At 35.5% G+C, this 21,566-nt stretch overlaps 1 protein-coding gene across 1 annotated transcript in view; it reads left to right on the plus strand.

Annotated features, from left to right (window-relative positions):
- LOC115411443 (cadherin-18) overlaps nucleotides 1–21,566 on the plus strand; it is a 492,272-nt gene that overhangs the window by 456,006 nt on the left and 14,700 nt on the right. Inside the window, exon 11 of the mRNA XM_030123571.1 lies at nucleotides 10,238–10,489. Within this exon, the coding sequence (XP_029979431.1) occupies nucleotides 10,238–10,489 (252 nt within the window). The remainder of the gene's footprint in view (nucleotides 1–10,237; nucleotides 10,490–21,566) is intronic.

The raw sequence follows: 21,566 nt of genomic DNA on the forward strand, positions 1-21,566 counted from the left end.
CTTCCAACTCCCCATCTCTCTTCCTTGTTATTTGCATCTCTCACACAACACTCCAGTCTCTCAAACCCCCCACCCATCTGCTTGCTGATACGGTAATACTGCAAGTCTGACTTAATAAAGCTTGAAGTACGTGTTGTCATTCCAACTGTCGATCATTATAATTATTCATAGATGGAGCAGAGATTGGAGTGGGAGGCGAGGTCTCAGAGCAGCAGCACGATAGAGCAGCGCGGCGGAGGTGTATTCGCTGGGTGGAAAGGAAAAGGTTGCCCTATGCACGATTCAGCATTTTCAGAGTTTAAAATATTGTGGGAATATATATGTGTATATATATATATATATATATATATATATATATAAATATATACACACATCAGTATTCTGTGTGTCATCTGCAACTTCCTACTAAGTCATGTGAGTTCCAAGATGAGGCTGCCTATATTTGGTCTTGCACAGTCTTTTATGGATGAACATTTAATGCAACCATATGATTTAGTATGTCATTAAAAGCATCTCCCCTCTCTCATATCATACTGGTTCTATACTGCGTTCATACACTGTAAAAAAAAAAAAAAAACTCGTAAAAGAACAGTAGTTGGACTGTAAGGGATTATCCAAAACAAGGAGCTACTTTATATTGAAATAAATGTTGGATTGGCAGTCAATTAAAGTTCACTTAGTGTTTTGACCCTACACTGTCAAAAAAAAAAAAAAAAAAAAAAACGTAAAAAAAAAAACGGTAATATTCCGGCAGCTGAGGTGCCAAAAAAATACTGTTAAATAAAGGAAGATAACCATCTCATAAAAATATGGTAATTTTCCATAATTAAAATACAGTTTTTTGCCCTAATTTTACATGAGATTTTGCTTTTTTTTTTTTGATTTTTTAATGTTTAATAAAGAATATTTTCATGTACATAAACAATCAAATTACCTATAAATATATAAATAAGTAATTTTCAATGAGACCAAGTTGTACAATCCACTGATAAAACTGTATTTGGACAGTTTATCAGTGCTTATACATGTTATACATTCACAAAAATACATTTATTCAACATTTTCGTTGTGAAACTTCCTGTAATTACACAAGATATTTGTCACTTAACAAACAAGTCTTGTTAAACTTACAGAACAAATACTTCTTTTACGGTTAATTGTCGGTAATTTTATCTTTTTTTTTTTTTTTTTTTTTTTAACAGTATTAAACTTTACATTAATAGTTTGATGTCACAAATAGAAAAGAAATATTTTTGAAATTATGATATATTTGCAAATTAATTTTAACTGTATTTCTCTGTGAAAAAAGAAAAAACTTTATTTTAAAAAATTGTGTCATCTGCAACTTCCACTAAGTCATGTGAGTTCCAAGATGAGGCTGCCTATATTTGGTCTTGCACAGTCTTTTCAGATGAACATTTAATGCAACCATATGATTTATTATGTCATTAAAAGCATCTCTCCTCTTTCATATCATACCGGTTCTATACTGCGTTCATACATAGTAAAAAAATAAAATAAAATAAAATAACAAAAAAAAAAACAAAAACAAAAAAAAGTTTAAAAAAAAAAAAAAAAAAGGGTAATATTCTGACAGCAGGGGTGCCAAAAAAATACTGTTAAATAAAGGAAAATAACCATCTCATAAAAATATGGTAATTTTCCATAATTAAAATACAATTTTTTGCCCTAATTTTACATGAGATTTTGCATATTTTTTTGGGATTTTTTAATGTTTAATAAAGAATATTTTCATGTATATAAACAATCAAATTACCTATAAATATATAAATAAGTAATTTTCAGTGAGACCAAGTTGTACAATCCACTGATAAAAACTGTATTTGGACAGTTTATCAGTGCTTACACATGTTATACATTCACAAAAATACATTTATTCAACATTTTCGTTGTGAAACCTCCTGTAATTACACAAGATATTTGTCAATTAACAAACAAGTCTTGTTAAACTTACAGAACAAATACTTCTTTTACGGTTAATTGTCGGTAATTTTATCTTTTTTTTTTTTTTTTTTTTTTAACAGTATTAAACTTTACATTAATAGTTTGATGTCACAAATAGAAAAGAAATATTTGTGAAATTATGATATATTTGCAAATGTATTTTAACTGTATTTCTCTGTGAAAAAAGAAAAAACTTTATTTTAAAAAATTGTGTCATCTGCAACTTCCACTAAGTCATGTGAGTTCCAAGATGAGGCTGCCTATATTTGGTCTTGCACAGTCTTTTCAGATGAACATTTAATGCAACCATATGATTTATTATGTCATTAAAAGCATCTCTCCTCTTTCATATCATACCGGTTCTATACTGCGTTCATACATAGTAAAAAAATAAAATAAAATAAAATAACAAAAAAAAAAAAAAAAAAAAAAAAAAAAAAGTTAAAAAAAAAAAAAAAAAAAAAGGGTAATATTCTGACAGCAGGGGTGCCAAAAAAATACTGTTAAATAAAGGAAAATAACCATCTCATAAAAATATGGTAATTTTCCATAATTAAAATACAGTTTTTTGCCCTAATTTTACATGAGATTTTGCATATTTTTTTGGGATTTTTTAATGTTTAATAAAGAATATTTTCATGTATATAAACAATCAAATTACCTATAAATATATAAATAAGTAATTTTCAGTGAGACCAAGTTGTACAATCCACTGATAAAAACTGTATTTGGACAGTTTATCAGTGCTTACACATGTTATACATTCACAAAAATACATTTATTCAACATTTTCGTTGTGAAACCTCCTGTAATTACACAAGATATTTGTCAATTAACAAACAAGTCTTGTTAAACTTACAGAACAAATACTTCTTTTACGGTTAATTGTCAGTAATTTTATCTCATTTTATTTATTTATTTATTTTTTTACAGTAGTAAACTTTAAATTAGCAGTTTAATCTCACAAATAGAAAAGAAATATTTGTGAAATTATGATAAATTGGCAAATGTATTTTAACTGTATTTTTCTGTGGAAAAAAAACAAAAAATCTTTTAAAAAATTGTGTCATTTGCAACTTCCTACTAAGTCATGTGAGTTCCAAGATGAGGCTGCCTATATTTGGTCTTGCACAGTCTTTTTAGATGAACATTGAATGCAACCATATGATTTATTATGTCATTAAAAGCATCTCTCCTCTTTCCTTTCATACCGGTTCTATACTGTGTTCATACTCCGTGTAGTTCATTAACTCTTTCCCCGCCAGAGCATTTTCCAGTGAGTTGGTAGCCAGCGCCAGCCGTTTTGGTCATTTTCACTAATCTTTGGAGGCTCACTGAAAATGTTGTGTTAGGAGTATGTGAACACTGAATACATCAAAAGAAAGAACAGAACTTCAACTTTTAAACACAAAAAACTATTTTATTCTATCTTTATTCGTTCGTGAGATATAAACATTTGAATATTGGTCATTTTCAGGAAAAAACTGAATTTTGAGCAAAAAGCTGAGAAAATTGCATTTTTTTCAGAGATATTGATTTTCAAGAGAAAACTGATTTCCTATTTACATTTTTGACTCTTTCTTATTTACCAACAGTAACACTGTCTTCAAAATCACAAAATAAAATAATAATAACAGCAATAATAGTAACAAACAGCTCTAAGATATCCCATCATTCCACAAAATGTTAGGGGAATCCACACCAAACTTTAGACCGAACATCTTGTAAAGCACCAGGTTCCTTCTAAACTTTGCACATTTACATACATCAGTTATAAGTCTAACACATAGTAGTTTAGCTTTTGGATATAAACACCTCAATATTCCTCATTTTCAAGAAAAAAAGAAACAAATGCACTAAATACTGTAGATTTCTGGCCTTTGGTTGCACCAGGTCCTCCTGTTGGACCAGCTGCTGTGTTTGATCTGTAAATAATTCTATGGACATCTAGTTATTTATCTCTGTATGAATATATGTATTTATTTATTTCATACAAAAGCCAAATCCAACAGTGTCTTCCCTGTGTCCTGCTGACATTCTACAGCTGAATCTGTTCTGTGTCCTCAGTCTGAATCTGAACTCACTCTAACAGATGCAGACTAGCTTTCCTTTGTCTGTCCCATGTCTGTATGTCTGTCTTCTCCTTGAATGTCCACTAGAAATGTCTCTTTTCTCTTCCTCCTGTCTGTCATTTTCTCCGTGTCGCTCCGTGCCCCCCCCCCCCCCCCCCGAAAAAGCTGCTTAATTGTTTGTTTTTGGACTAAGGAAAGTAATTCACATGATCCACAACACCTCCAACTACAGTATAACAGTGAAAACAAGGATTGACGGAAAATCTCGTCATTGGCGGGGAAGCGTTGGGAAGCAATTGACGGAATATCTCGTCAATGGCGGGGAAAGAGTTAAAAGCACGTCTCTTAAATTGTCCACAAACTGATGTTCTGAGCTGTTCTGTACTAATGAGCAGAGCGTGTTCCAGAAAACCTCACACTAGGCCGGTGTGAGGTCCGTAGAACCTGTCAGTGTAAGTCTCCGAACATGACGGTCTTTTTGAAAGCCAGTATGTTTAATAAGCAGCGCTCATTCAGTTGCAATAGGAAACAGTTGAACAACGGGATGTGGAGAGTCGATGAAAAGTTGCAGGTGCAAAACGAGCATGAGCCACCAAATAATAACCACCAAATAATACTGTAACAGCAGCAATAAGTAGCAATAAAACTCTAGGAATAAGTCTATAGGACAGTAGTTTCCAACCTTTTTTTAGCTCGTGACCCCATTTTAACATCAGAAATTTCTGGCGACCCCAGACATTCAAAACAGAGATTTTTTTGTTTTTGATCATGTAATAGTTTGCTATACTATGTTGCAAATAAACATTAATTTTAGACACATTTAGTCTATGTAAAGTATATTATTATGGACGGAGGCAGAAAAGCCAGGTGTAGATTACTGCACAAAGTGAGAATTTGATTTTCCTTGGTCAGGATATGTACAGTCAGTCCAGCTTGGGTTTACAAGGCTGACAATTAATACTGAACAAACCAGAACTCAAACTATGAATTATGAAAGAGCTGCAGCATCTGAAACTGACCACAATGAACATTTGAAAGATAAACAGAACCACAGTGCTTCAGTTTCAGCTTCACACTTTGTCATGTCTTTTATGGATTGGGATTGTCTCTCTCAACTCACCATATATTTTTTATTAGTAAGGTTTTTTTTTTTTTTCTTTTATCAATTACTAGAAATTTCAGGCGACCCCATTTGAATTCCAGGCGACCCCATGTGGGGTCCCGACCCCAAGCTTGAAAAACACGACTATAGGAGTAAAGGGAACAAAGTTAGACAATGCTAATACATCACTTCGGCCCGATCCCAATTCACCCCTTGGCCCTTGCACTTGGTACTACCCCTTGAAATGAAGCTGCAAGGGGAAGGAGTTGAAACATTCTCCTATGAAATGGGACAACCCTTTGCAACCTCTGACGTCATCGGCAATTGTCGATGCCGCTATAAACAGATGCGACAACTTTGTTTCCGAAAGTACAGTGGTCCCTCGTTTATCGCGGGGGTTACGTTCTAAAAAGTACCTGCAATTGGCGAAATCCATGCAGTAGTCAGCTTTATTTTTTACAATTATTATATATGTTTTAAGTCTGTAAAACCCCTCACCACACCTCACTTTATCTAACGAACCGAAGATTAATTTATTCCGTAATGGCGCCCTACAGCTGCATAACTTCGACCTTCCTTCAGCATGTCCAGAAGTCCAACTTCTTGTGCGATAGTTAGCATCTTCCTTTTCCTTTTGGGTGCGAACGCAGGTGCCTTTGTCGGTGCAGAACGTTTCGTCGACATTGTGGGTTTTGTCGGGGAGAAAACTTGCAAACATACAGCACTTCAGAGTCACATGGCTAGCAATCGAACATTTATGTAAATTTGGCAAACCGAACGCATTCTGTACTGTACAGGAGACACGGCACGGAGGAGATTGATTGACAATGATCTACAGTCCCTTAGCCAATCAGGATGCAGAACACAATGCGTGGGTTCTCCCTTAGCCAATCAGGACGCAATGCACGTTCATACGCTGTAAAAAAGAAAAGCATGCAAAAGTGCACTAAAAAAATCCGCAAAACAGCGAGGCCACTAAAGGTGAACTGCGTTATAGTGAGGGACAGCTGTATTCACCATGCCGTCAGCAGCTGTAACCATCTCTGTTCCATGGTCTTAGGTCATCTTTTAGCGGCTATCAACTATAAACCGCAGAAATGCAATCTATAACAGATTGAAACGGCATTAAACGGTCGATCAAATGATTAAGCTGTTTACGAAGAAAATACGTACATTTGTGAGTTTCTTTCATCGCACTGCTGCATTTTTTGGCTGTGTTTACCTCCATCTTGCCAATGATTTGAACAGAATTATGGGAAATTTCTTCTACCCCTCTGTTCGTAGTGTGGTCCTGAAAAATCTCCATTTCGAGGCTCAAACAGCCCTCCGCCTTAGCCCTTCCCGTCCGTCTAATCAAGAATTGGAACAACACTCACTGAAAAAAAATCTGTAATTTAACAGAATTTCCACTGTTTATTTTACAGATTTTTCCTGTATTTTTAAGATACAGGAAAATATAAATGAAATGACAAAAATTGACTGTGATTTTACATGTCAAATGTAAAATAACACGAAAAAACTGTAACTGTGAATTACCCAAAAATTTCAATTTTTTAAAAGAATTTTTTTCTTTTTTCACAGAAAAATACAGTTAAAATACATGTGCAAATGTACTATAATTTCACAAATATTTTTTTTTTCTATTCATGAGATTAAACTGTTAATTTAAAGTTTAATACTGTAACAAAAAAACAAACAAACAAAAAAAAAAGAGATAAAATTACTGACAATTAACCATAAAAGAAGTATTTGTTCTGTAAGTTTAACAAGACTTGTTTGTTAATTGACAAATATCTTGTGTAATTACAGGAGGTTTCACAACAAAAATGTTGAATAAATGTATTTTTGTGAATGTATAACATGTATAAGCACTGATAAACTGTCCAAATACAGTTTTTTATCAGTGGATTGAACAACTTAGTCTCATTGGAAATTATTTATATATATATATATATATAGGTAATTTGATTGTTGTAATACATGTAAATATTCTTTATTAAACATTAGAAAGTCCAAAAAATATGCAAAATCTCATGTAAAATTACGGCAAAAAACGGTATTTTAATTACGGAAAATTACCATATTTTTATGAGATGGTTATTTTCCGTTATTTTACAGTATTTTTTCGGCACCCCTGCTGTCGGAATATCATCATTTTTTTTTTTACTTTTTTTTTTTTTTTACAGTGTACCCCTTCACATGTACATGCAAAACAGAGGGGTAGGGTCTTTATATTTTGATGCTGTAAAGTCCATTGAATCAAGTTGCCAATGACAGACAAGTTTAACTCATGTGTTGGGTACAAACATAATTACTCTCCGCATTGGTGATTTTTTTTTCAATTATCTATGAACTTTCTAGTAGTCATTTGGAAGTCTATTTATACTGTGTTGCCAATACAGAGGAGGCAGACAGTACATGGAGAATAATGAGTTGGTTTTGGTTGGTATCAATAAGCAACTGGACCATAATTACCACCAGATGGCTAATAGCAACTCTGTCAGCAGTGCTGCTCCTGTTGCTCTCCACACTTAAGCGTTGTGTGGCTCTCATTCTCTTATTTAATCAACAGACAACACTGATAATATGACTGCACACTCTAAAAAAATTACAATATTGTCAATAATATAAAAGGAACTTGTGGGACCTGTGTTTTTCCGAATCACATCAGTCGAGTCCACAAGTCAAATTTAATCCCGGAAGTAACAATTATACACTCACATAGTCATGCTTTAGACTAGGTATGCATATTAAGGGAAAAAGCTACTGATTTATTGTTCACACTGCAAAAAATCGAAATCTTACCAAGTGTATTTTTCTTATTTCTAGTCAAAATATCTCATCATACTTAAAATAAGACATAATCACCTAAAGACTAACTTTTCAGTGAGATATGACAACTTAGTTTTACGTTACTCTTTAGGTCAGGGGTGTCAAACTCATTTTAGTTCAGGGGCCATATTCAACTAAATTTGATCTGCAGTGGGCCGAACCAGAAAAATAATAACATAATAAGCTCTAAAGAATGACAACTCCAAATTTTTGTCTTTGTTTTGGTGTAAAAGAAAACCCATTACATTATGAAAATACTTACTTTTATAAACTATCAAAAAAAAAAAAAAAAAAAAAAAACAAACTGAAATTTAAATAAAAAAATTTAAGAAAATTTAGTGCAATTCAAACACACTAAACACTGAGGAACAGGCAGAAAATAGTTCAAATTGTGCTTAATTTTCTTTAAACATTTCAGGTTGTTCATAGTTGTTCAGGTTATTCACATTTTATTGTTACAGGATAGTTTGGAAGTGGAACTATTTTCATAATTAAATGTTATTTTTTGCACTAAAACAAAGACAAAAATAATTAAGTTAATTCTAGATTTTTTTTAACGTAATTGAAGTTTTTTTTTTTTTTTTTTTGCATAATTCAAGATTTTTTTATACTTCATTGAAGATTTTTTTTGGCTTAATTCAAGATTTTTTTTTTTTTTTTTAACTTCATTGAAGATTTTTTTTTTTTTTTGGCTTAATTTAAGATTCTTCTTTACTTCATTAAAATTTTTTTTTTTTTTTGGCTTAATTCAAGATTATTTGCAAAATTTGAGATTTTTTTTGGCTTAATTGAAGATTTTTTTTTAACTTAATTGAAGAATTTTTTGACTTAAGTGATGATTTTTTTTTTTTTACTTAATTAAAGATTTTTTATTTTTTTTTTTTTTGTTTGTTTGTTTTGGGGGCTTAATTCAAGATTTTTTTTCCTTAATTCAGGCTAAATTTTTTTTTGCCTAATTTAATTCAAGACTGTGGTATTTTTGCACTTGGCAAAAACATCCCAGGGGCCAAACTGGACCCTTTGGCGGGCCGCATTTGGCCCCCGGGCCACATGTTTGACACCCCTGCTTTAGTTGATACTGTGCATGGTGATTACTATACAAACCAAAAAAATAAACCATTCATTCATTCATTCATTCATTCATTCAAGGTTATTTTACTCCTTGTATGTGGACTTGTAGATTTCTAAATTCCTGATAATAAAGTCAAATAGAAATAATTTCTGGCAGTGTGATATGGATTATAACAGCTGATTAATGTTTTATTACATGACAGTTTTTTGCCATTATTGAGGAGCACTTTCATAATTTCCTGTCATATCGGAATTCAAATGGTCTGAGACGAAACAACAATTATCCACCTTCCTGTGGTTTTTGTGATGTAAAGAAGCTCTGATGCAGGCTTTTTCTCATCAGAGCAGTTTTCAGACAGGTAGGAGGATAAACATTTGATTGAAAGCTGCAATTACCATTTGCTGTTAAGATCTCTTCATACATAACTCTACTGCGTGGCTCTAAATGGGGGTTTGGAAAAGCATCTTCTCTTTTCCATAATGGAGCAAAAAGGCATGAGCTCATTGGCGTTGACGTTGAGTGTTTTTATGTGGACTGAGAGGAGAGAGCTGCAGAAAACAAATGTGTTTACAAGTTCTTATTTCCTCATGATTTCAGCTCCTGCAGCTTTAATTTGCTGTCAGATTTTAAATACCCAGCACCAGTCGTCTGCTAGCTCCTTTCCCATCTGCCTTTTTTTTTTTTTCTGCTGCTTGGATTCATCCGTGTTTACTTCTGTGTTGTTTCCTGTCATTGAATCTTCTGCTCAACCGGTCTTTTTTTTTTTTTTTTTTTTTTTTCCCCTGTACAAATTTAGTCTTTTTATTTCTACATGGCAGGCTCCATTCACCGAGGTGTTTCTCTCGGCCAAGGTGAACTGCTCTTTTGCAGCGCATTAAAATAGTAAAGGAACACCTTTGAAATTAATTAGCCTTGGAACACAGGAAAAGCTGCAGACGCTAAGAAAACTACCAGCTTGAGAGGCTTTAAAGAGAAAAACATGCAATCCTCAAGTGCAAATGATATTGGGAGGATGTATAAAAAAAATAAATAAAAAAAAATCGTACCTTTAAACTAAATGTGAGTGTGTATAAATAGGTAATTGGCTTCAGTGAATGAGCTTTGCAATTGAGAAGAAAAAGGAAACCATCAATTAGTGTTTTTAGCCAAGGGGTCTAATTTTTATTCTTGGAAATGTCCTTTTTTCAATTATAGATAGCACGGCCAACATCATTGCGAGGCGACGGCGTTTCAACCACCTCACCCAGGAGCTGTATGAACTGCCCATTGTGGTGTGGGACGGCGGGGAGCCATCGCTCAGCGGCACCAGCACCTTGACCCTGCGGGTTTGCCCGTGCCAGCGCCACGGCAGGATCCGTATATGCCAGGGGGAGGCCTTCCTTTCTTCTGCAGGTCTCAGCACGGGGGCTCTGATTGCCATCCTGCTGTGCATCGTCATCCTGCTGGGTAAGTTGGGACAGCCACTGTAGGGACTTCAGCAGCGGGGGTTGGGGGGTGGAGGTGGGGGTGGGGGGCTACCCGGAGGCAAATATCCTCGGGGCATGGACGAAGTAGATGGACCATAGATGAGTGGGGAAGGTTGGAAAGGTTTCAAAGGGTTTTGACAAGGGCAAGGAAGGATGAATGGATACGTGAGGGCAAAGGAATAATTCACACAGAGGAAGAAAAAGTTGGGTGGGGGGGGGGGGGCAGGGATGGAAAGGACAGAGCTGAAGGAGAGGAGACGAGTAAGGAGATGAGGCCCAAAATGGCGACACAGTGCGGTATGGACAGTTCAGGGTTAGTGTAACGAAGACAGGAAGTAGGCACAAACACTGAGAATAACTAGGGCTGGGCAAGTTAACGCGTTATTACTGCATTCATTAAATAACGCCGACAATTTTTTTATCTCATGTTAATGCCGTTTTATTATAACTCATATTATTCTGCCTCTGCTTGTGTGCGTGTAGCGATTAGCTTGGCAGATAGACAACAGGTTTCCCAAGAAAAGCCAAACGCCAAAAACTTCTCTCCAAATCTTTTACTGTAGACTCACTGTAAAACTGCAACATACATACAAAATATGTCTGAGTTCTGTTCACTGCCTTAGTACATTTACATGGCATTATACATTTAAATGAATGGGAAAAAGATCGCTAGCTCGAAGCTAACTTGAATGGGAAAATCCATAGACATGCTAACGATTAGCATTTACAGATTAATTTAAGATTTACTACGTCTTTTTTATCCAGCAACAAAGGTTCAAATCAGAGATATTTTATACTATTCATTCTTACAACAACTGAACATAAAATACTCACAGGCAAACGTTTTTGGAGCCATACAAACAGAGTGAAAGAAACGTGTCTGTTAGTTCCTTCTTATGTCCGAACTGGCTACGCTAACACTGCAAGTACAAAACATACGTTAGTGCAACTTATTCTGACCACTAGAGGGCCCCCTTTGCTTGCTTTTAACAACTGAACATCACATATTATTTTGAAAGTCCGTTGCTCTCGCTCTGTGAATACACGTAGGTAAACCATGGGTCACAGGAAGAGGGGGATGTTGATCAGGGTTGGTTTGCCAATCGGAGTTATCATGCGTTTCAACCAATGACAGCATTCGGCGTGGGCTTAAGACTCCCGTTAATCACTCACAACCGGAAATAAACTGGTGTGGACATAAACATGGAGAAAAGTAGCTGTGTTTTACATGGACATTTTCATTTTAGATGGTGGGGTTGAGAAGGACGCAGTTGTTTGTAAGCACTGACATGTGGAATACTTTGAATCTGAAATATCACTTAAAGGCAATACACGCTGTTGATGCCGGCAACCCCCCCCCACGCATATAACAGTGCGATTAATCTTTATTAATCACAGAAATCCACGCGATTAATTGCGATTAAGAATTTCAATTGTTGCCCAGCACTAAAAATAACCCGAGAATAAGCGCTTGCAAACTTGCATCTACGAACTGTGCAAACTATTGTTCCAGAGCAAAACTACATTGCAACTTCGAATTCAATTCAAATCCATTTTCTCATATCCTACTTTGCGAGTGAGTTTTCCCCATGACTCCCTGCCCGGCACATGTTAAACATTAATGTTTCAACAGGAGGAAGCGTGGCGGAGTGTTGACAGCCGACAATATTGTCCTTGATGTCATGCGCGAGGGCTGGTTCTTTGCCACGAATACAGAACACCGTCAGAAACGTGGTTAAAATGATCGGCGGTTAAATCCAGCCTGTCACAGCAATCGCGAGTCACGTTCTCAGCCGGTGCGTACGGCGTGCCTTGTTACTATGGCAACGGTGGAAGGATTATTTGTCAACTTAGGAGGTAATATTTGAATTCGGGACAAGGACTTTGTAGGCTTCGTAGGTCAGATCAGAAAAACATCAGGACACGGTAGACGTAGTAAAAACGAAAGCAGAAGATCAATTAGAGCTCATTCGTTTTGCCTGAGTACAATCTCGTCAGCTAAAATCAAGCTGTTACAGATGATGGAGACCGGGACCTTCCTCTCCAAACCAAACTGCAGTATGACATGATTAGACAGAACCGTCTAATAACTCAGCCTCAGCGTCGCTCCTCGGCCCCTCCCCTCTTCAATTATTGTCTGTGGACATTAGCGCGTGAAGGTTATGCATATTCATACTGGCTCCCTCCCTCCTCTTTGCCGGAGCCTCTGGCTGAGGCGAACAAAAGGCCATCACCGCTGTTTGGAGCTCGAGTGAGAGACACGTGCTGAATCGCTAATCATTAGCGTAAGGCATGCACAAGTAATAGGGCGAAGACAGAAGCAGGGAGGCCCCGGTCACACCTGGCATTAACATGCGTCTTGGGTGATCCAATCACAAGTGGACAGCTCTAAGTACCGCACACCAGGCGTTAGAATATGTCTCCACATGCGTCTCAAGTGACCACTTCTGAATAAATCTCCCTTCCCTGCTTTATATGCAAATAAAGATGAACATAATTTCCGTTTGCAAAGACCAGATGCATTGTCTTTAATTGGCCGCCATAGTCTTTTATTTAAGATTAGTATCTGCAGTACACCTTCCAGCACCGTGTGTTCACATTCTGCTAATGAGATTTGAGACTGAAATCTGAAAGCAATATGTGCGTTAAAAAACAAGACTGGGTTCATATAATAAGCATAAGTATGAAAAAAAAAACCTTCAACGTGAAGCATGTTTTTAATGGCGGGACTTGTATAAAATGTGATTGTAGCAAAGTGACTGTTTTACTGATGAGACGGGAATGTAAAGTCATAAATGCAGGTTTTACAGCCCGATTAATGCTGCCCCCCCCCCCCCCCAACAATGAACTGTAACAGAAGTATTTGTTCTGTGAGTTGAACAAGACTTGTTTGTTAATTGACAAATTTCTTGTGTAATTACGGGAGGTTTCACAACAAAAATGTTGAATAAATTTATTTTTGTGAATGTATAACATGTATAAGCACTGATAAACTGTCCAAATACAGTTTTTATCAGTGGATTGTACAACTTAGTCTCATTGAAAATTATATATATATATATATATATATATATATATATATATATATATATATATATATATATATATATATATATATATATACACACACACACAAGGTGGGGAAGCAAAATTTACAATATTTTGAGGCAGGGATTGAAAGACAGTGTATGACCAATTAGTTTATTGAAAGTCAGAATTTATTTGCCACAAGAAAATTGACATAATAGAAAATGTTGTTATTCTATGTGTCCTCCTTCTTTCTCAATAACTGCCTTCACACACTTCCTGAAACTTACGCAAGTGTTCCTCAAATATTCGGGTGACAACTTCTCCCATTCTTCTTTAATAGTATCTTCCAGACTTTCTCGTAATAGTTTCACTCATAGTCATTCTCTTCTTTCCATTATAAACAGTCTTTATGGACACTCCAACTATTTTTGAAATCTCCTTTGGTGTGACGAGTGCATTCAGCAAATCACACACTCTTTGACGTTTGCTTTCCTGATTACTCATATGGGCAAAAGTTTCTGAAAAGGTATGGATAATAGTGTTAGGTATGATTATGACATCAATATATGTTTGGTTTCAAAACAATTGACGTAGTGCCTGCTGAGAAAAAACAACTAAATGTTCATTGTAAATTTGGCTTCCCCACCCTGTATATATAAATATATATATATATATATATATAGGTAGTTTGATTGTTTTAATACAGGTAAATATTCTTTATTAAACATTAAAAAGTCAAAAAAAGTCAAAAAAAAAAAAAGCAAAACTTCGTGTAAAGTTAGGGCAAAAAACTCGATTTTAATTATGGAAAATTACTGTATTTTTATGAGATGGTTATTTTCTGTTATTTTATAATATTTTTTCGGCCGCCCGGCTGCCAGAATATTCCTGTTTTTTTACGGGCTTTTTTGTTTTTTTTTTACAGTGTAGGAGTAAGTATGTGGTCGTTTACTAACCGTCCCACCTCTGTATTTCTGCATTGAAACTTTCCAGTGATTTGACGCCTACTTTCCATTTATCACAAGAGATTTGAAATGTTGTCAGACTCCGGTCCATTTCACAGACCACATTTAGACTCAGGATGTTCCTCAAAGTCAAGGAAAGATCCATCAAGGATTTATTTACATAAAGCTACCTCATCAGATTCCGCCGGAGGACTGTTCCAATGTCCAGGACCCTTCTGAAGAATGAGTCCATGCTTTGGAGAAGTTTCAAGGACTCTTCTGCGGATCCTCAACGGTCCTCTGTGCTGTTTAAACTCCCACAATCCTCTGCTTCTCTGAGTCTTTCCCAAAAAACAGCCACAAATTAAACCTGAGTGAGAAGGAATAAATCTATCTGGTGACTGACTTTGCAAATTTAATGGAAAGATGAGGTTTATTTACGTTATGTTGTGCATTTTATACATTTATTCATAAAAAATTTAATTATTTATTTATTTATTTATTTATTTAGCATGGACAGTACACATTAATGAACATTTCTGTAAAAGATAGATAGATAGATAGATAGATAGATAGATAGATAGATAGATAGATAGATAGATAGATAGATAGATAGATAGATAGATAGATAGATAGATAGATTTACAGGTACCAGCAGTATCACAAACTTAAAAACAACAGTAGTAAAAACACAATAGGAAAAACATTCTTTTATTAAACATTAAAGAGACAAAAAAAAAAAAAAAAAAAAAAAAAAAATATATATATATATATATATATATATATATATATATATATATATATATATATATATGCAAAATCTCATGTAAAGTTAGGCCAATAAACTGTATTTTAATTATGGAAAATTACTATATTTTTATGAGATGGTTATTTTACATTATATAAGTATTTTTTTCAGCACCCCTGCTGCTGGAATAATACCTTTTTTTTTTTACTTTTTTTTTTTTTTTTAACAGTGCACATATTTTTATTGTTTGATTATATAATGGTTTAGCAGGTTTTAAGGCTGATGTTGACAGTACGAGGAGGTGTGAGAATATTAATGAATGCATGTAAAGCTGAAAGACAGGTATTTTATTTTTTTTAATCTAATTTTTTGCATATAATACTTTACATTTATTAAAATGTAAGTGTTAGCCTTAGGATATTCACAGATATGCAATATTTACAACCTCACTAAGGATTTCTTTTTTTTTTTTAGTTTTAATATCAGTTTTTCACTTTTGCAGCATTTGCTTATAGAGAAACAGATTTTTTTTTTTCATTCAGTGTCAGATAGAAAAACTCAAACCACTCATCTATAGTTGTTGTTAAAATATAAATAACCATATCATCAGTGTACAATTGGCAGCCAATACCAGAACATGTTTCAGGCAGAAAGAAAAACATATTTAGGAAAGAAAATGAGTCATAATAAAAAGAGAATTCAAGAATTCTTAATAATAAAATGAATAAAAGAAGTGTACTGTAATCCAAAACTAAATATTAGTAAGTCGTGTGTGCAGCAAGAAGTATTAAGAGTTCACACACAGGTTTTTCTTTTTTAGATTTAATATTTTTGGGGTAAAGTTAAGCCAAGTTTATCCCAAGTTATGGCTGAACAGGTAAGCACTACCTTAATTATTGCCTGTTTTACTTTTTAACATCTCAAAGTATTTTCGAGTCGACTTTCAAACTCATTTTCTTTTACCTTTTCTACCAGTGGTGGCTGCTCGTCTGTCAGACAGGGGAAGCTCATTGTCAGCTTACATAAAAAAAATGTCAAGTTATTTAAACATAAATTCAGCCCTCCGTTCCTTTTTAAGAAAATTGTCAGTGACCTTATCGTACCTAGTAAACAAGAAAACGTTGAAATTATGTTAAATTGAAACAAGGAAGTGCAATGAGTGTGTTTTATTTACAGTGCAAGAAATGAACAAGTAATTTCATAGTGGTTTCTCTCTCTATTTCACAGCAGAATGTGTGACGGTATTAAACTGAACTGTGTCAGTGAAGGAGTAGATCTGAAAATAGCTGTCAATCAAACGGGATCCAGCCTTTCGACTGATCCTCCAATCAGCACGTGGAAGCCTAGTGTCCAGCCCGGCCAAGCTCCGCCCACAGCTCCATTCACCCCCAGAGACGCCGAGCGTCCGGGGGCGGGACAACATGGTGGCATTTATCCAATTAGCGTCCAGTTTTGAGGCAATGAAAAAAACTGTTCCACTCAGTCCCATTGAAGTGCATGGACGCTGAGCGTCTGCGGACAAATGCACTGAGCAGAGATCGAATGAGAAAACAGCACAACGGGAATGTATGAGAACTGAACAACATCGAGTCTGTTGATTTGTGATAAAGCTGATTCTGAACGAACTCGTCTGAGAGATGAACGTGTTCTAACACATTTGTAGTCAATGAAATGTCAACACAACCGAACATATTTGACCATTTACTTTTCGTAATTTTAGGGGAAGCCGAACTTCCCTTGCAGTCTGAGAAATCGCCTCTGTTTTCTACTATTTATTATAATATTTTCCTCTGCATTTTATATTTTTCAATGAAAAGCAGGTATTTTTCTATATTGATGGTTGCAGATCCTGCCACAAAAAAGACAAAAGTGACTTCTTTAGCAAAATATATCATTAACTGAACAAAAATTAAGTGTCTATAACCTATGTCGCTGATCAAACTATATAGCAAAGCAGCATTTCCATGTTCACCACAAAGCGTCCAAATGTATAAAAAAGCCTCATTTGCTGCTGACAAAAGGTGAAAAACTGTATATATTGCTTCAATATGTTGATAAGAGAAGTGGGTGAAAAGCTATTAAACATTTCAGTCTTTGATGGTTTAATATATGTATTAGTTTTCTGCTAAACACTATTGTCATGTATGTCAGTGTGTTACTGAACCAGTGAATCTACTCTCATTAAAACATTCCATTCATGCATGTATTCATCAGTAGAAGGACTCTCATCTGGTCTACGAAGGAAGTGATGACCACAGAAGGATCCTGAACTTTGAGAAACCCCCTCGGTTTCTTCAGTCTCTTACATGATGTATATACTCTCCTGAGACCCAGCAATGTATTTTGTCCTCTGTAGAAGAAAAAAGTTTTACAGTTTTAACTAAAAAATTCTGTCCAGTGCAATTGGGGGGCAATGGGGGGGGGGCTTATTTCAGGTAAATTATCAGATTCAACTTTAGCCCAGATTTTCTAATGCTCCCATGTCTTGGGAATACAAAAATGTGAAAAAAATTCAAATCAAGCCCAACCCCACCCCCCCACCCCCATCACCACCCCCATCACCATCCCAAAAATTACTTTTTCAACCCTGAAAACGTGGGGTTTTTGGCAACTTTCAAACCTTCTTCACTTTTGATAAAGCACAATGTAGCAATCTGCTCATGCTGGGCCTTAAATGTTTTTTTTTTAGACATGTCATGTCTTCAGAGTGCTTTGCACTACAAAAGGTGTAGAGTCAAGGTCAAATTATAGCTCAAAGGTCACCCAAATGGTCCAAAATGCATATTTCATGGAATTAAGCTGTTAATGTGGGCTCTTCCAAATGTTGGGCTCAGGTTCTCTCCTCATAACACATTTTCACCCGTAAGTAGGTGGAATAGGCTCCAGCGACCTAGTGAGGATAAAGATGGTTCAGAAAATGAATGAATGAATGAAGTGTTAGTGATTCCCGCCCAAATGCGTGCTAGTGTTTCCGCCACACTAATGGCAGCAAATTCAAATGGAATGTACATGTTGAAATATTTAATCTCTAATGTGGCTTTGAAAGGACCAAAGGCCTTTGGGGGATCCCACCAGGAAACCAGAGGGAAGAGAACTGAGGACAGATTTGATAAATGTTGGAATGGTATGAATTTTTGAAAAAATAGGCATTTTGGTGACCTTTAACCTACAACATGACCTTGACATTAGACTTTTCATAGTACAAAGTACTCTTACGATACAATCTGGCACTGACAAGATCATGAAATGGCCCATCATGAACATATTTATACACTGCACTGGACAAAAGAGTGGAGAAGCTGTGAAAGTTACCATTTTCAGAGTTAAAAAAGTAATTTTCGGGGTGGGGGTGGGGGTTTTGGATGATAATTTCAAAAAAATTACACAGGAGTGCTTAGAACATGTTATTGCATCAGAAAATCAGGGCTAATGTGATATTTGATATTAACCCCCCCCCCATTGCAAAGGATATTCCTTGAAAAAAATTAAATAAAATAAATAATAATAATGTAAAATATGTATCTGAATAAAACTGTTGCATTATGCAGTTTCCAATCAAGACAACTGTTGAATGGAAAAAAAATCTAAAATTTTAACTTTCCTGGGTCTCAGGGGGATATTAAAAGGGAAGTGGACTCTGTTTGTGTGTTTGTGTGTGTGTCTCGGGAATCGCACAAAATTTGGAAAGAGTTGACTGCTGCAGTTTGGCATACTTATGGATTTATAATCAAGGAAGAGACTACTGAAAACAGCAAGTTGATACGACCCATATTTTAGAAGATATTAGTAATTACCTCCGCCAAGGAGGTTATGTTTTTGCCAGGGTTTGTTTGTTTGTTTGTTTGTCTGTCCGTTAGTGTGCAACATAACTCAAAAAAGTTTTGGACAGATTTGGATGAAATTTTCAGGGTTTGTTGGAAATGGGATAAGGAAGAAATGATTAAATTTTGGTGGTGATCGGGGGTGGGGGGGCCCACGGGGGGGCCCACTGATCAGCCTTGGTGGAGGTCTGCGCTCTCCGAGTGCTTCTAGTTTTGGAATACAATAGCCTTACAATCATGTTGCTATACCCATGACGGTTGACGGGAAGTGTAGCGCCACATCGCATAACAGGAAATGAAGTTAAAAACATGAACAACATAATATATGAATTATCATTTAAATTTTAAAGAATGATTTACCAAGCAATTTTTTTGTCAGTACTTCTAAAATATAGACTCACATCTTTCCCCAAAAGTCAGCTCTCCCCTGCATAAAAACTACCACATGTAGAACCCATGGGGAACCACGGGTCAATGCGCTAGTTTATCATAATCCATACCGCATCAAACATCAAAAACCTCCAAAACGTCTCTGAACTTTGTAATCAAAGGAGTTTTCTGTCAATACCAAACGCACACAGCAGAAGAACTGGACAACTGGCACACACTAATGACAGTAAGAAAAATTACAAATAACAACTACGAAATAATAATAATAATAATAATAATAATAATAATAATAATAATAATAATAATAATAATACAATAGAACAGGTTTTAGGTTGTTATTGTTATTCACATTTTTTTAAAAGGATAATTTGTAAATGCACATATTTTCTTCATGTAATTTTCCTTTTTTTTTACTGTTATTATTTTATTGGTCTGGCCCATGTTAGATTATATTGGCCTGTACGTGCCCCCTGAACTGAAATAAGTTTGACACCCCTGTTTTACACAACATCAGAATCCACACACACACACACACACACACACACACACACACACACAAAAATATAAAAATAAAAATAAAAAATTCCACCAAAATAAGGAAATCAATGGCTGTGTGCTACAGTCGGAGCTTAACTCTTATCGAAAAAACTGCAGGCCATGACAGGTCACAATCCGAATCAATGGGTCCAAAAAGGCATTGCGTTTTGGAATAATTTAAGGTTAAATTCTATTGTTGAGCGCATAAATTTGAGGATAAAACCGCTGAAGGCTGATGTGTGAGGCCCGGATGCTCGTCTTAAAGGCTGAAAAAGCAAAGACAGATAGACCAACATCGTCTGTCATGTACACATGATTTAATTTTACCTCATCTGTTCTCGTCCGTGTGATTTGTTTGCGTGTGATTGTTTTCAGTCTGTCCGATTAACGCCCCTGTTTTATCTCTGTTCCTTCTAATAAGCCGTCCTAATTAAACCTGCAGCAAACCAGAAGGACACTATCTAAGGGCAGCTAATAATGGACTTCAATCAGTTATTCATGATCATAGCTGGGATTTAAGTATAGAACATTACAGCGCTAATTGAGTTAAACTGGGAATTAGATACTGTGTGAATTTATGTTTCTTCAGTCTTTGCTTAATTTGCAGCCAACCTGTAAATATCACCAGAGATCAAATACTTAACTGAATTGTGGAAGAATTTTCTATCGAGGCTCAAAAGACCAAAGTGGCAGAATTAGGCTGTTTTTTTTTACCTGCTGACAGGCCATAAGCTATTGTCGTCTGTCGTCGTCTGTTGTCTGTCGTCCGTTACAAAACTTTCAATCGTCTTCCTCTCCGAAACTCCAGTTCTGATTGACTTCAAACTTGGTATACAGCTTCTTTATGATGATGCCAACACAAGGTGTTGAAATTATTTCAATCTGGATCCAATCCGGATCTGAAAAATTTTCCCATTATAACAGATAGGAAGTGGATTGATCCAATAAATCAGTATCAATGATATCAAGTTGGAATTGGAATTTTTTTCAGATCTGATTGGAATATGACCAAAACATGGGCTATTTCTGTAATAGAATAAATACACAAAACTGGGTGATAATAAATGGCATCTGGATACATTTCCCAAAGCTTTTAATTTGGCCGGTAAGCTACAGGGCCATTGGTCCGATTTTTAGCTCACTGGCCGACAGGCCGTAAGCTATTGTCGTCATGTGGTGTCCGTCACCATCGTCTGTCATCGTCCGTCGTCCGTTACAAAAATTTCAATCGTCTTCTTCTCCGAAACTACAATTCCGATTGACTTCAAACTTGGTATACAGCTTCTTTATGATAATGTCAACAAAGGTTAGTGAAATTATTTGGATCTGATTCTGGATTTGGTGCGATTTTGAAAAATGTCCCCATTATAAGAGATAGGAAGTGGATCGACGCAATAACTCAGTAAATATAAATGATATCCAGTGTAAATTTCTACAGTCCAGCCCTGATGGGGACATGACCAAAACATAATGTCCACATGCTGATCAGGATCTTCTTCTGGATCCGGGAACTTACGGAAAATTTAACATGGGCTCTTATGGGGACAAAAATTAAATCGTCTTCTTCTCCGAAACTCCAGTTCTGAT

Source organism: Sphaeramia orbicularis, chromosome 20, assembly GCF_902148855.1.
Source record: "Sphaeramia orbicularis chromosome 20, fSphaOr1.1, whole genome shotgun sequence".
Lineage (NCBI taxonomy): Eukaryota > Metazoa > Chordata > Actinopteri > Kurtiformes > Apogonidae > Sphaeramia > Sphaeramia orbicularis.